The 15,226-nt window shown below is 51.8% G+C and overlaps 1 protein-coding gene across 1 annotated transcript; it reads left to right on the forward strand.

The window, feature by feature from the left end:
- The first annotated feature begins 2,041 nt into the window (after positions 1–2,041).
- Positions 2,042–4,096, forward strand: Rhov (ras homolog family member V). Its single transcript, XM_004861587.3, has 3 exons — positions 2,042–2,338; positions 2,502–2,560; positions 2,771–4,096. The coding sequence occupies exons 1-3, from the start codon at positions 2,131–2,133 to the stop codon at positions 3,212–3,214; spliced, it is 711 nt and encodes a 236-aa protein (XP_004861644.2). The 5' UTR covers positions 2,042–2,130; the 3' UTR covers positions 3,215–4,096.
- Positions 4,097–15,226: the final 11,130 nt, after the last annotated feature.

Consider the following 15,226-nt stretch of genomic DNA (forward strand, 5'->3'; position numbering starts at 1 on the left):
ACAGCTAAGCTCCAGCCAATCCCAGGTCACCACTGGATCAGATCATGTCCACCAAAGGCAAAGGCCTCACTGTAACTAATCAAGTTATTTCTGTACTTTACTTCTGGGTCTAGCTACAAAGCAGAACTTGCTAATCCCTTTCCATATTGAGTGCTGTTTGATTCATGAACTGTTTTTTGCTCAACCAGTTACATTTCTCTAAAGTTTTTCTTTTAACACATAAGAGCACTGTAGGTATCAGCAATGCAAAACACCCAGAACCAGATTCTTTTTCACAGAATTAGCAGGTATGTATCTCTAGTTTCTTTTTAGATCATTTGTTTCACTGTTCCTTGTTTATAGTTGTTGTTCTGTCCAGGACTTCTATCTTCCCTTCTATTCTGTCCAAAACTTCTATCTTCTATCTTCTATTCCACCTTCTGAATTAGGAGATTAACGTCATCCACAGGGACTTCACAAGTGACACTGTCATCCTTGCCCTCGGACTCTGAACTGTGCTCTGACCTGTCTTGGGAACTCTTTGAACTGTCCTCTTCTTTTCAGTCTGCCTCATTCATCTCAAGTAAGCCCACATCCACTTGTATAACTTTGCTGAGGGTCCCATCGATACTTTCGATATTGAAATGACCAGGGGGAGCAGCTGCCATTTCTTAGCTTCTTATTTGCCTGGGCCATCTGTGGGAGAAAGTCCTGAACTTGGCCTAGTAATGGACTCCTCTCTACTGGAACTGTTTGAAGAGTAGGGGGTTTTTCAAGAATTAGGCTTGTGGTTGAGGAGCAACTGGTCCCACATACCTCCTAGGCTGTGGCCCGCAGTCAGCAGTACTTTGAACACTGAGCCCTCCGGGCACTACCTGGTGGGTGCTAAGGGACTTAGCATGGACCTCCTTGCCTCACAGCCTCCACACCAGGCTACTACTCTTAACTTGCTCCTTAGGTGACCTCTGAGGACTCCCTGGGGGAAGCTATCTCAGTCTGCAAGCTCCTTCTAGGACGAGAGCAGTGGGTGGCTCAGAAGAGCACTGCAAGTAGGTAGTAGGTGCTGTTGATGATAAGAAAGATATCATTTGGCAATTTTGGGATTTTAAAAAATATTCCAATTGAGAATGTGCCTGAAGAGCCTCCCCAATGAGCTTCTCAGCATCCTGAGTTCCTTTTGCAGAGGGGAAGGCGCTCAGAGCCTGCCTTCAGGTTGACTCTGCAGGAAGCTCTTCTGTGAAAGGGAGACAGAATACTTCTGCGTGCTGAGCTCATGGACGAGTTTCTCAGCCTCTCTCATCATCTGTTTTTGATTTATTGATTGACTGGTTGCGGGGCTGGTGATCTAATCCAGGGACTCATGCATGCTAGGCAAGTGCTTTTCCACCGAGAAAATCCCTGGCCCCCTACAGGGAGCTGATAAATTTGGGATTTGGGGGGGATTTTTTGGTACCGGAGATTGAACTCAGGATCTGCGCTCGTGAGGCAGGTGCGTCGCCGCTGAGCTAAATCCCCAGCCCGATTATTCTTTTCTTTTCTTTTCTTTTTTTCTTTTTCTTTCTTTCTTTTTCTTTTTTTGGTACCAGGGATCGAACTCGAGACCTTGGGCTTGCCAGGCAGGTGGCAGAACCACTGAGCTAAATCCCCGGCCCTCGATTATTCTTTCCTTAATGAAATGATTATGCCAACTCTTTGCTACTCCTGCAAGCATATATGTATAGGGTTTTTGTTTTAATGTGTAAAAGGTTTAATTTCAACACGTGTTCAATTTGAACGGGCTGTATTATGAGTTCTGCAACTCGCTTCTTCCTAACAATACATCATGGATGTCTGTCTCTACCAAGATACCTCGATTTGGCGATTCTTTGTCCTCGTACCTGGGCGGCTCTCTGAGGATCAGCTTTCGTCTCCGTTTTTTCCTCTCGGCGTTTTGCTGTGGCCAGGCCTCGAGGGAGGACCGGGCTGGTGGGCGGGGCCGGGGCTGCTCGGGACCTGCAGATGAGGTGAGCGAGGTCCTATATAAACCTGCAGGGTGCGTCGGGCTGGCGAGCCCTGCCGGGAGAGACAGGCAGCGGCAGCCGGTGGAACCTGGTCCCTGAGTGCCGCAGAGCCTGGGCAGGGCTGGCCCCTCTGCTGCCCCGGACGCGGGCCATGCCGCCGCGGGAGCTGAGCGAGGACGAGCCGCCCCCGCTGCGCGCCCCGAGCCCCCCTCCGCGGCGGCCCAGCGCACCCCCGGAGCTGGGCATCAAGTGTGTGCTGGTGGGCGACGGCGCTGTGGGCAAGAGCAGTCTCATCGTCAGCTACACCTGCAACGGGTATCCCGCTCGCTACCGGCCCACGGCACTCGACACCTTCTCGGGTAGGTCGGGCCCGCGCCCGCCGCGGGCTGGGGTGTGGCTGCAGGCTGGCGTCGGGGTGGGGGTCGTGAGAGACCCCGGGAGGAAGCGGGAGCGCGCCCCGAGGTGGCGCTGCTAGGGCCCGGGACGCCCGCCTCACTCGGTGTCCTCTGCCCCGCCCTGCAGTGCAAGTTCTGGTGGATGGAGCCCCGGTGCGCATTGAGCTTTGGGACACGGCGGGACAGGTGAGAAGATGGGCGTGGTCCTTACTGGATTGGGCCGGGGGGCCCAAGAGGGGGCTGGGAGGACCTCCACCGTGCAGAAAAGGAGAAGGGCTTGGGCTCCAGGATCTCGGGCTCCAGGATCTTGGGCTCCGGCCCCAAGCGAGAAGCAATTCCTGCTCCATGTGGCAGAGAATAAACAATCCCGCTAACTCCCTGGCCTTGCTATCCCAGGAGGACTTTGACAGACTTCGCTCCCTCTGCTACCCGGACACCGATGTGTTCCTGGCATGCTTCAGCGTGGTGCAGCCCAGCTCCTTCCAGAACATCACGGAGAAGTGGCTGCCCGAGATCCGCACTCACAACCCCCAGGCACCCGTGCTGCTTGTGGGCACCCAGGCCGACCTGAGGGATGACGTCAATGTATTGATTCAGCTGGACCAGGGTGGCCGGGAGGGTCCAGTGCCCCAGCCCCAAGCCCAAGGTCTGGCTGAGAAGATCCGAGCCTGCTGCTACCTCGAATGCTCCGCCTTGACGCAGAAGAACTTGAAAGAGGTGTTTGACTCTGCTATTCTCAGTGCCATTGAGCACAAAGCCCGGTTGGAGAAGAAACTGAATGCCAAAGGTGTTCGAACCCTCTCCCGCTGTCGCTGGAAGAAGTTCTTCTGCTTTGTCTGATCAGCTGGGGCAGCATGGCAAGCGAGTGGTAGACAGGAGGCCAGAGACTCCTGGAACGTGGGGCATGGGGCCTTTGAGGGGACTACTGGCAGGGCCTGGCCACACCCCATGGGACTCAGTTCCCTACTGGACACTGGGGGCATGGGCTTCTGACCACCTGCTCTAATGAGCCAGGATGACCCTGGGGCCTATGAGAGGGAAGGCTCTGGTTTAGATTTCTTTGGCTCACAGAGAAAACCCACCCAGCACTTTTGATTTTCACGAGATGGTCTTAATTAAGTGTCATCTCTGAGCAGTTTGGGATCCAGTTCCCAGTTTCCTGTCAGCCTGGCTGAATTAGGACCCCTGGTGGTGGTCTTCACACACACATACCCCAGCACGGGTGAGCCTGGAGAACAGCGAGCAGGTCACCTTTCGGGGCTGGCAGGTGATCAGCCTTGAGTTGGAGAGATGTTTGGGATGGAGTGGGTAAGACAAGGCCAGAGAGATAGAGAGGAGCAGCCATCGAGGCTGGGAGCTGTGGGGACTGGAGGCAGATCAGAGGGGTGGACCTAGAAGGAGGAAGACAAGGAGAGCAGGGCAGGCAGGGCAACTGTGGAGCAGGCTGACACCCGGGCTGCCCTCAACTCCCACAGCCGGAGAGGGCGGGGCTGGGCCCTGGGAACAGCTGGGTCTCAGGACTCCCTAGCCACTGCCCAAACTGGCTAGGCCAGCAGTAGGGCAGGAAGTGAGAGTCAATCCCAGCAAAGGGAGAGGGAGGAGCTGCAAATTAGAGCCTGGAGCAGGAAGGGGTGGGGGTCATCCCTTTCCCCAAGGTCAAGGTTGCACAAACCCTAGAAGGTAAAGCAGCACAGTCTGCAAATAAAACCTTCCATTTCTGAAGCTGCTGTTTCTGTCATTTCCTGGCACAGTCAACCTGCTCTCCCCCATAACCCTCCTCAAACCCAACAGCCTGGATGGACAATTGGGTAGCAAAGGACTCGCGCTAGGTGGAAGGGCGGGGGCTGGACCAGATGGGACAGTATGATGGGAACTGGACTTGGGGGGCAGGTGTGGGGCTCCCTGCATGGGGCTTGGCTTAGCTGGTTCCCAGGACAGCCAGCGTGGGAAGCAGCCTGGAAACGGGTTTCCCCAGGTGTCAGCGCCAGAGCTGCTTTCCCATGACCTCACCAGGTGGGTAGGGCCCCTCCCTTCTCACTCCTTTCCAGAGTAAGGTGCTGGGCTCTGGGGCAATCTCAAGGCCTCTAAGGTTTCTGCTGTGATCCTTTTGACAGTTCACAGGGCCCAGGGTTTCAGGTGGGGGATACTTCCCAGGGAGGCCTCGTGCAGCCTTAAACCTCCACCACCAGCCATGGGTTGGCTGGGCCAGTCCTCACCCTGGGCACGTAAGGACCTAGTGAAGGTTAGGAGCTGGTTGTAAACAGTTTAAATAGTTTTGGTCCCAGCAGTCCTGGATGTGGGGGGTTCCTTAGGAGAGGACTTGGTGAGGAACAGAGATCAGAGAATTTTAAAGAACACGTAGAAAATTGGTAATAAAGTGAGATTACTGCTGAGTGATTGTAAGAGTACTTTTGAACTCTAGAGTTGGGCACATGGGGGTTGTTCATTTAGAGAGGTATTTCCAGGAGATACAGGGGACACCTGCTAGACCTGCTGTGGCAGGTGAGCACTCACACCCATCGCAGTCCACTGGGCCCAGCCCCCTTCCCAACTACAGGGGTGTGTGTGTGTGTGTGTGTGTGTGTAAGAGCATAGCTGAGGGACACAAATGCTAGGCAAGTGAACCCTTAGATGCTCCCCAAGTTGCCTGCCTTCTATCCCCCAGAGCATCAACCACCTACTTCCTTTTGTCCTCTTGAGCCCCTCAGGTGGAGATGCTGAGCTGCACCACAACAACCAGATTCTCAGAGTCCAAACCCCTGCTCCCTGGCCAGCTGTTTCCTTGGCCTAGCTTGGCGCACTCTCCTCTGGGCTAGAGACTCAGGTTCAAGTTCAGCCTCTGACACCATATCTGACCGGACTAGAGGTTTTCCAAATGTTCTGAAGGCCCTGGGAGGTGCCTTGGCAGGGGAGGGCTGATCAGGCCACCTCTGCCCCTCCCCCACAGTTTCTTCCCTGACTTTCTTAGGGTTCCAGCGCATCCATATCACCCACCCTGAATGAAGCTTCCTGTCCTGCCAGCTTCCCAGGCCAGGCCAGGAGCTCCGTCAGGCTCACCTCTACGGCTTCCCACTCCCAGCTACAAGGAGTTGCTGCCTCCCTCTGGCACCTCCCTGACTCAAGGCTGCTACTGGTTTACAATGGACTCCCAGCTCCTAATTTTAGCATTCAAGGCCGCCTCACACTGGACAGCAGCCTGGACTGGATCAGTTTGTCCTACTGATCCCCAGTTATCTCCTGGCTTTGACTGAGTCTTGGCTCTTGCCAGGTTCCCTAGTTTGGAAAGTGCTTCCTGCCACCTCCTAGATGCTGTGTTTCCCAGATGCTAACCATTTTCTAATACCTCCGTCTTCCAGAAGGCACTCTTACCGGTATTAGCGTCCTTACTGCTCTTTTGGCACGCTAGGGCTATTTCAAGTTTTGTCCACTGAGCAGAGCTACACCTCCCCAGACAAATGGGGGGGGGCAGAGAAAGACAGAGAGAAGCCTTACTGGGGCCCAGTATCATCCCACAGGGCTCAGGCTCAGCTGTCATTTGTTGCTGGCCCTTAAGCATTCAGTGATGAAGGCCAGCCGGCCTTGGAGGAGTCTGTGGGGATCAAGGTTGACTCCAGGTTTCAGGCCCAGATTTGCAGCCCCCAGGAGGCTGAGGCCTAAGGGCAATGGCTTGCTGGAAAGGACCTCTGAGGCCTGGGGCCCAAACCTGTGCACGACGAGGGGTTCACCTCTGGTTCCAAACCCACTGGCTTTCTAGCTCTGTGTCTATTTTTTTTTGGTACCAGGGATCGAACTCTGGTCCTTGTGCTTGCTCAGAAGGCTGCAAAACCACTGAGCTACATCCCCGGCCCTCTGTGTCTATTTAACACGGTCTCTCTCTACTTTTCTGGGACATTTTAATTATTTTTTTTCAATATTTTTTGCCATGCTGAGGATCAAACCCAGGGCCTTGCACATGCTGGACAAGTTCATCACCGCTGAGCTACACCCTCCAGCCCCTGAAAAATCTACATTTAAAGGAACATTTATTGTGTTACTTAGATAAAATTATGCTTCACATACATAATATTCTTAGATATGTCCTTATTAAGGTAAGTAGTCTTTAATGTCTATGTAGCCCTTAGTTGATTTTTTTTTTTTTTAGGTAACGCTTTTTTCCATGATACTCAGAAAATTCGGAAATCCAAAGTAGAAAATTTTTTAAAAATCCCTTTATGGGCCAGGAATTTACCTCAGCAGTATAGTACCTGCCTGGCAAGTGGGAGGTCCTGAGTTGGATCCCTGGTACACACACACACACACACACACACACACACACACACACACAAATCCCTTTATACTCTTATCTCCCAAAGACAATAACAACATTTTGGTGTACTTCCTTTTCATCTTCTATACATATTTCTTTAAACACTTTTTTGTGATCATATTGTATACAATTTTCTAATTTTTTTCATTTTTAAAGAACAAACATTTTTTCATTCTAGTCAAGTTCTTTAACTTTCAGTTCCTGTTTAAGAAGTAGCTCGAAGTCATTTGGGATTTTAGCAATGTTTTATCATGTTGTTATCAACTCTGACTATAAGCCCTAACTACCTGTGTATGACTGTTAAGTGCTTCTTTCTGACCTTAAATTCTTTTTTTTTTTTTTTTTTTTTTGGTACCAGGGATCAAACTCAGGTCCTTGCGCTTGCGAGGCAGGCGGTGAAACCACTGAGCTAAATCCCCGGCCCTTAAATTCTTTAATATATAGGTTATCTTCTTTTAACTTTTTTTCTCTTACCAGTATAAATGACACTACATCTACAATTGATTATTATTTTCTGCTATGGGTCATTGACTGTCTATAGAAAAAAAAAGTTTTCTCCCTTTGGCTTGGCGACTGGGCCCCAGCAAAATCCCCAGGTGATCGATCTTACAGGGAGCTTGGGCTTCTGTGTGTGGGGATGAACGGTGCGGGGGTGGGGGGGGCTCCTTTCTGTTGAAGCATGACTAGCAGACCGTGGGTGCTCAGTAAATAGTAAATGATGACAAAGTGTGTGTGCATTTGTGTTCATGTGTCCCTGATGTCACGCTTGTGTATTTACAGTGTGCCTTTGTGGAAACCTGATTAAGTCCACATATATACATGTCTTGAAATCTATGTAAAAGCAAGAGGCTCTACACAAAATTTGTGTGTGTCTGTGTGTTCATGTCAGGCCTAAAAGAAATGCGTCTTATACACAACCATATACGTGTGTCTGGGAATGTGTATTAGTGTCTGTGCCTGTGTGTGAGCATCTAGGTGGGCCTGGTTTTGGGGGCTGTGCATCTGTTTGTCTGTGTGGGTCTGTGCCCCATCCATGTGGATCTGCTGGGGGTCTCCTTGAGCATCTTGTGTGGGTGAGCAGGCTGGATCTGGATTGGTGCGTGAGTGTGCACAAGCCTGAAGATGCCACATCCCTGCCTTCCCCACGGGAGCAGAGAGGTGCCCAGGGCAGAGGTGACGCACCCTTGCTGAGCTCCCATTCTCCTGGGAACCAGCTCTAGAGAGACACAGAGAAAACTGCATCAGGAGCCCTGGTCCTTTTGCAACCAGCCCTGGCCCCAGGCAGTAATCACTGCTGGGCTCGCAGAGGTCAGACCTGCCCACTGAGCAATGGCTGCCAGGAAACCTGCTCCAAGCAAGGCTGTGCCGGCAGGGCCCTCCTTGGGCCTGCGCCAGATCCCCTGATGAGTGGAACCAATGGAGGCACACATGAGTCACCCTGTAGCAACAGCAAGGAGTGACTTCCTGGGCCTGGGCATTGCTGCTTTCTACCCCTGTGTGCAGCAATGCTAAGGCAGCCTTACCTCCCTCATTATTGCCTAAAATTCCTACAGCTGAGCTAAAACGTACCCAGATGGCTTTTATTAGCCCCAGTTCTCAGATGAGGAGACCACAGCACAGAGCAACAGTCCAAGGTCAAGGCAGAGCTAGACCTTGGACCTGGGGTTCAGGCCTCTTCCTGTGTTCCATGTAGGGAGTGGGGAGGTTCTGCTCCCAGAAATCTCAATCTCTCTCTCTCTCTCTCTCTCTCTCTCTCTCTCTCTCTCTCTAGTACTGGGGATTGAATCCAAAGTCTTTGCATTGAGCTACTTCCCTAGCTCTTTTTATTATTTCTCATTCATTTTTTATTTCTCATTAAGTTGCCTATGCAGGACTTGAACTTGTGATCCTCCTGTCTCAGCCTCCCACACTGCTGGGATTCCAGGTGTGCACTTCTGTGCCAGCAGAAATTGATCTCTTAGGGCTGGGGATTTAGCTCAGTAGTTCCGACACCTGCCTTGCAAGTGCAAGGTCCTGAGTTCAATCCCCTGTACCAAAAAAAAAAAGAAGAAGAAAGAAAGTAAAGAAATTGATCTTAGAGCACAGGGTGCTGGGAAGCCAGGTTTCTGGGACAACCAGGTTGTCCTGGGCTGGAGAATAAAGGAGCCAGAGACAGGGCTGGGGTAGGCAAGGTAGATGTGAGCACTGAGTGGGCCTGACCTGCTGGTGGAACATCCTCAGGCTTTCTTTTCTAATCAGGGCTGAACGGTGAACACATAACTGGGATGACTAGAATTCCTTGGCAGACTGCATGGCCACTTCAGCAATAACCTTGGTCTATGGTCACCTTCCTGGCCTCTGGAAGGTAGACTCAGTCATTGGCACTAGGTCCATGCCCCCTTGACCAGCATGCCTTTCTCCCCAGAAGATGCCCTGGGGCTGGGGATGTATCTTGGTGGTGGAGCACTTGTCTAGCATGTGGAACATCCTGTATTCAATTCCTGTTACCTCCTCCCAAAAAACAAAAAACCCAAAACCAGACTGATGACTCCCTGGGCCCCAGCCAGTGAGAGCAGCAGGGCTCTGGGCCCCATGTGGGTACAGGAATTCCCTAGGGCCCCTTGGAACTGGCAGAAAAACAGACAGACCCCTCCCCCGAACAGTTGATCCATGATTGCTCCCACTCTCAGATGTGCATTCTCCACGGCCAGGCGCCTCTCTCTCCTTCCTGAACTCCTATCCCGGCTTGTGCACCGGCCAGCAGAGCTTATCCCTGCAGGTCTCCCCCAGGGACAGCAGGAGGCTTTCCTGGAGAAACGGGGACCCTGGATCCCTGGCACTGTGCACATTTCTCTCCCCTACTCTGGCCAGCAGGCTGTGTGCTCTGTGGACAACACCCTCCCTGTGAAGCCCCGAGACTTGGCCTCCCATTTCAGCTTCATCCTGACTTGCTGCCTAACTTGGGTAAATTATGGCCTTTCCTCTCATCTGAGTTTCTCCCTGTGGTGAAGTGGGGCTAATGCTCTCTGCCCCTCCCTGGCTCCCAGGGGACCTGCACAGATAAGCAAGATAATCGCTGAGAACTGATTTGGAGGAAGTTTCTGAGCGCCAGGTAAGAGGTATCAGTGCTGGCCTATGTTCACATGGGTGTGGACTTTTGGTTCCCAGCCTCCTGGGGTTTGGGACCAGCCCTGACAGCTTCTTGGCTTGTGGTTCCTTTGTCCTACTTCCTGAGAAAGGACAGAAACCAAAGCCAAGAGCTCAGCTGTCTGGAGAAGATGAGACTTGCAGAGGCTAGGGCTTGGGGCTCTGGAACCCTGGCTTCCTGGCCCAGTTATGGCCCCTAGCTGTGTGACCTTGGGCCAGTCACTGCCTCTCTCGGGCCTCAGTTCCTCAGCTCTGTCAGCTCCCCTACCTCTGAACTCAGAGGGGCCTACAGCCAAGGCCCCTCTGAGAACCCAAGGCCATTGTGTCAGGACAGAAAGGATCTTGTCATCTAGTTTAGCACCTTTAATTTTCATGTACTACTGTGGGCCCTCTCTCTGGGGCAATAGACTAATCTGAGGTCATAACTCAAGGTCATAAACTGCTTGCAGGGGATCATAGGGAGGGGAAGGTGGCTCAGAGAAAACCCCCCAGAAAGACAACCCCAAGCGAGCTAGAGGGTCAATAGCGAAGCCTTTTTAACTCCAGGCCTCCTGGAGCTCTCTTCTACCTTTAGCCTGTCCCTCTAAGTAGGTGACCTCCCTTGGCCAGGCCTCCCTTCATCTCCACATCATGGTGGTCGCAATGCTTGGCAGCGTTAAAAGCCTGTGGCCTCTGGGCCTTGGATCCTCTCTGCTGCCGCACCTCCTGCCACCCCTCTGACCGCGTCTGCTCCTCCCCTCCCCTCCCCAGCCTGCCTGCTATTGTTCTTTCCCATCATTCCATCCAGCCCAAAAACCAGAGGCTCCACCCTCACCAGGCCCAGACCACTCACCTCTGGGCCTGCGGGACTTCAGCACACACACCTGCAGCCAGGCTGCTCGGAGCTGCCCGGACAGCCCACCGGAGTAGGACTCCTATGCTTTTGACTTGATCCTGACCCTAGTTTTTTATGTTCCTCCTTTATTGAAAAAAAAAATCTCATTCCTACTTTATATGCATGTTGTCTCATAATTTATAGATGCCAATAAACTGCCTTAAACCCTTCCCCATAGGTGAGGCCTAAGCAAACAACAGCTAAGTGATGACATGAAGTCAACAACGCCGGTCCCCATCTGGTGCCAGGCGGCCCTTCACCTTCTGCCTGGACCTCCTGAAACTGCCCCTCCTCCACATGTCCCTGTTTCTCTTGGTGGCACTCCCACACAGCCAAGCCTCCCAGCATCAAGACCCGGCGGCTCTGCTGACTCATGCTGTCCATGCACAGCCCAGTCGCCCAGTCCTCCACTGGCTTCCTTTCTCAGATGTCTCCAAGCTCCCTTTTTTCCCATCCCCACTGCCTGGAGCCCAGTACAGAGTACAGGGTCTGATGATTTGTTCCTCTCTTATATATTGCAATACTTTTTCTTACTACAAAAGCAATAGATATTTATTGCAGGAAGGTTAGAGACTGCAGACCGAAGCTGGACATGCTGACACACACCTGTTGTCATCCCAGCTACATACAGGCTGAGTGAGCAGGAGGTTGGCAAATTCAAGGCCTGTGTGGACAATTTAGCAAGACCTTGTTCCAAACAATAAACAATAAAAAGGGATGGGGATTGTAGCTCAGTGCTCAGGGCTCCTTGAGTTCAGTGTCTAGTACAGGGGTGGAGGGACCCAGCATCTGTCATTATCAGGGAGAGATAATACCATGAAGATTTGAGTAAATATCCCTTTTCAGGTTTAGGGCTTGCTTTTCTAAACATATAGTCACCCCTCCTTTTAAAATTCCACAAGGGGCCTCTTTCTTTCTTTCCAGGCCTATTCTGTTGATCTTGCTGTTCTGAGCTCCAGCTGATACAGCCCCCTCCCCAGCCGGCCCAGGTGGGAAGGTGAAGCCAGGAGTTCTCTCCAGAGCTTGTGTGTGTTGGGGTGAACCAGGTGGAACCTGGGCTGAAGCTCCCCTTCCAGGTTTGGCCTTCCAGGTGAGGCCATTCACCGCAGCCCCTCCCCAAGGGAGCTTGAAAGTACCATCTGTCCTGGCTCTTGTCCTGTGAGGGCTGGATGGGGACAAGGTCTTGTGCAGTAGGGCAAACCGCCCCTCATTAGGCCTGTTTGTTTAAGTGGGCAGGGATGGGTTTGGGAGGAACAACACGATTTTTGTTAGTGTTCATTGGAAGTTTTAGGACCAGTGAGTTTGGAGAGAAGTCCCCAGATGTAGAAAGCAGGAGGGGTTTGGGGGAAGAAGGTGATGCCTGGAGGGTCCCTTAAATACCTAAGCATGGGAGCAGCAGGCTGGGAATGATTTAAGGCCTGGCTGAAGGCAAAGGACCCAAGGCTTAATGCCTGGCCTGCTGCAGAAATATGAGCAGGCTGTCAACAGGGCCCCAAGTTTATGCAAGAAGCTAGTAATTTATATATATGAATTGAATTCCTGATTCTATAAATGCTGGCAACTAATTAAAGGAATTAAACCACTGTTTGGGTCAGAGTATGATGGAAAGCTACGGGTGTGCAACTTTGTCTTTACAGTTCTAGGGACTGAACCCAGGGCCTTTGCACGAAGCTACATCTTCAGCCCACTTATTCACTCATTCATTCATTCACTTATTCATTTCCAGCTGGGCATCGTGGTGCATGCCTGTAACCTCACCACCCAGGAGGCTGAGGGAGGATGATCACCATTGAGTTTGAGACCAGCCTGGGCTTTAGAGTGAGTTCAAATCCAGACTGAACTACACAGAGAGACCCTGGCCTGCTACCTACTCCTGATGCAGGGGCTCCCCCGACCAGTTCCCAACTGCACAACTGCACGGTCGCCACCCACCCGCCTTTCCACACCCTTCACAGGGCTCTGAGAGACAAATGGCGCAGGTGCTGCTCCCTAAAGAAAGGAGATCCGTGGTCCCTGCTGCCCATTTCCGCTATCATTTTGTTTGGTGTGGGACTCTCACACCCATGTCCATGTGCACCTACTCATGTTTTCCCAATTATTCTAGTACACATGACATAACATTTATACTGTATTTCTCCTTGGCACTAATTCAAGTTCCTTACTCCCCACTTATCTTGATTCTTTCTTTTTCTTTAAAGCATTTTTTGAAAGATGTATTGGCACATTTTAGATACCCAGGATGATAACACGCACAGGGAATTTGCACCTGTGCATGATATATCCTGCCTCTTCTTTTTTCCCATCCCCCTGACCCCCTCCTCTCCCTATATACAAAAGCTTTGTTTCCATTTTTTCCTTCTGCACCAGTCTGCACTCCCACCAACAGTGGACAAGGGTTCCTTTTGCCCCACAGCCCCTCCAGCATTTGCTATTGGTGATTTCTTTCTTTCTTTCTTTTTTTTTTTTTTTGGTACTGAGGATCGAACTTGGGACCTTGTGCTTTCAAGGCAGGCGCTGGGACCACTGAGCTAAATCCCCAGCCCACTTGGGTTGCTACTGTGAATAATGGCGTTGTGAATATGAGTGCACATGTATCTCTCCTCATAGACCTTGTTTGCCTACTTAATACTTCTTGCCTGAAGCCATTTCTCAACCTTCTTAATCTCCCTGGCTTGACCAGCCTCTGCTTCTTTCCAACAGCCAGCTCTTGGATACTTAGTATCCACAGCAGGGTCCAGCATAGGGAACAACCGGGGTGAGCAGGAGCCAGTCAGTCCCTGTTGCAAGGAGCCTGGACAGATGTGGGGAGGCACGGTGACTTGGCTCCGCTGTGTGCGGCACATCACGAGTGCACGGGGAGGACAGGGCAGCTGTGAACTTTGGCTAGAAAGCAGGGGAGAAGTTTTTGAGCTGGTCATAGGGTAAAGGAGGATCTTTCCAGGGCCAAAGGGATATTTGAGGTAGAGGCAACTGGCAAAGCAGGGTGGCAGGCAAGAGACTTCTAAGAATCATTTGGGTGTGGACAGAGCAGAAGGCACCCGGGGAAGTCCCAGGGACCAAATTGTTACAGTATTTGCATCCACGCTGCTTGCATTCCAGAGGATAACTCCGGGAGAGCAGGCTGCATCTCGGCCTTAATGCTTAGAGCCTGGCACCTGGCTGAACATGAACTTCCAGTAAACCCCTCACAGGAAGACACAGCACGCAGTCGTGGTGAGAGCTCCTCCTAGCGGCCGCTACAAGCTCCCACTTCCTCCCTCCAGAGTGATACGATGAGGCTTTGCCTGGCATTATCTCACGTGATCTCCGCCCCTTCCCGAGAGGAGAGGATGCTCACTCCAGGCCAGCAAACACTAAGCATTTACTCTATATGGATTACTTTTTTTTTTTTTTTTGGTACCGGGGATTGAACTCAGGACCTTGCGCTTGCAAGACGGGCGGTAGAACCACTGAGCTAAATCCCCAGCCCCTCTATATGGATCACTTTTATGGGCGTTGGAATGGCGTTTGAACTATTAATCACCCAGCTCCAGAAGTGCTTCGAGAGAACCAAGAATGAAAGCAGGAGAGAGACCAGAGAGGATGGGCGAGTGCCGGGCAAAGGTTAGGAAGGAGAATACAGCCACCTGTGGAAGGGGTCAGAGAATGAGCTCCACCCCTGCCTGCTGCCCACCTAATATTTGTTGAGCAACTAGTATTAACTGAGGTCATGGCTGGGTGTGGTGGCGCACCGCTATGATCCCAGCACTTGGGAGGCTGAAGCAGGAGGATTGCCGTGAGGCCAGCCTGGGCTACATAGTGAGTTTAAGGTCAGCCTGCCCTACACTTTGAGATTCTGCAAAAAAACCCAAAAAACAAAAACACCCTGAGGTCACAGGGGTACATGAGGTGCTGGAGATCAGCTCACAACCTGGCAGGGAGACAGATATGGACACAAAAGAAGGTGCCCCGTGTGCAGGGTCCTGCTGGCAGGCAGGGGTGTGAACCAGGGAGGGCCAGCCTGCTGGTGCTCTCCAAGTGCAGGACTTTGAAGCTGGGCTGAGGGATGAGAATGGGGAGGTGGTCTAGGCAGACAGCAGTGGTAGAGAGGCAGTCACACCGCACAGGTGTGCGCAGCTGTGCAGCCGTGTACTTGAGGCTTCACACGTGCACTCTCCTGTCGCTCCCACTGGAGTTGCTGGCAGGCAGCCCCTACTTCTCCTGGAAGATTAGGCTGTGGCGCTGCACTGTTAGGGGCTGGATCCAGTCCTCCTAAACCTGCTCCAGTTCCTTGGGAACTCACCTGAACATTTCTGTACCTGGAAAATAGGGATAATAATAGTACCTTTGGGTACTATCCCAGGGTCTGTACTGAGCCAAACTGAGACATGTGAAGAATTCCAATAACGCCTCCCAGGTAACTGATGATACTAAAAATCTAATGATCAGCAGTGCCTAGCACATAGAAGTTCAATGTAGTTTGTGGAATAAATTAAAAATATAATGAAAAGGACTGGGGATTTAGCTCATTGGTGCTGCCGCCTGCCTCACAAGTGCAAGGTCCTGA

The sequence above is a fragment of the Heterocephalus glaber genome, unplaced genomic scaffold (assembly GCF_053883595.1).
Source record: "Heterocephalus glaber isolate CG9 unplaced genomic scaffold, H.glaber_assembly_v1.0 deba00000809, whole genome shotgun sequence".
Lineage (NCBI taxonomy): Eukaryota > Metazoa > Chordata > Mammalia > Rodentia > Bathyergidae > Heterocephalus > Heterocephalus glaber.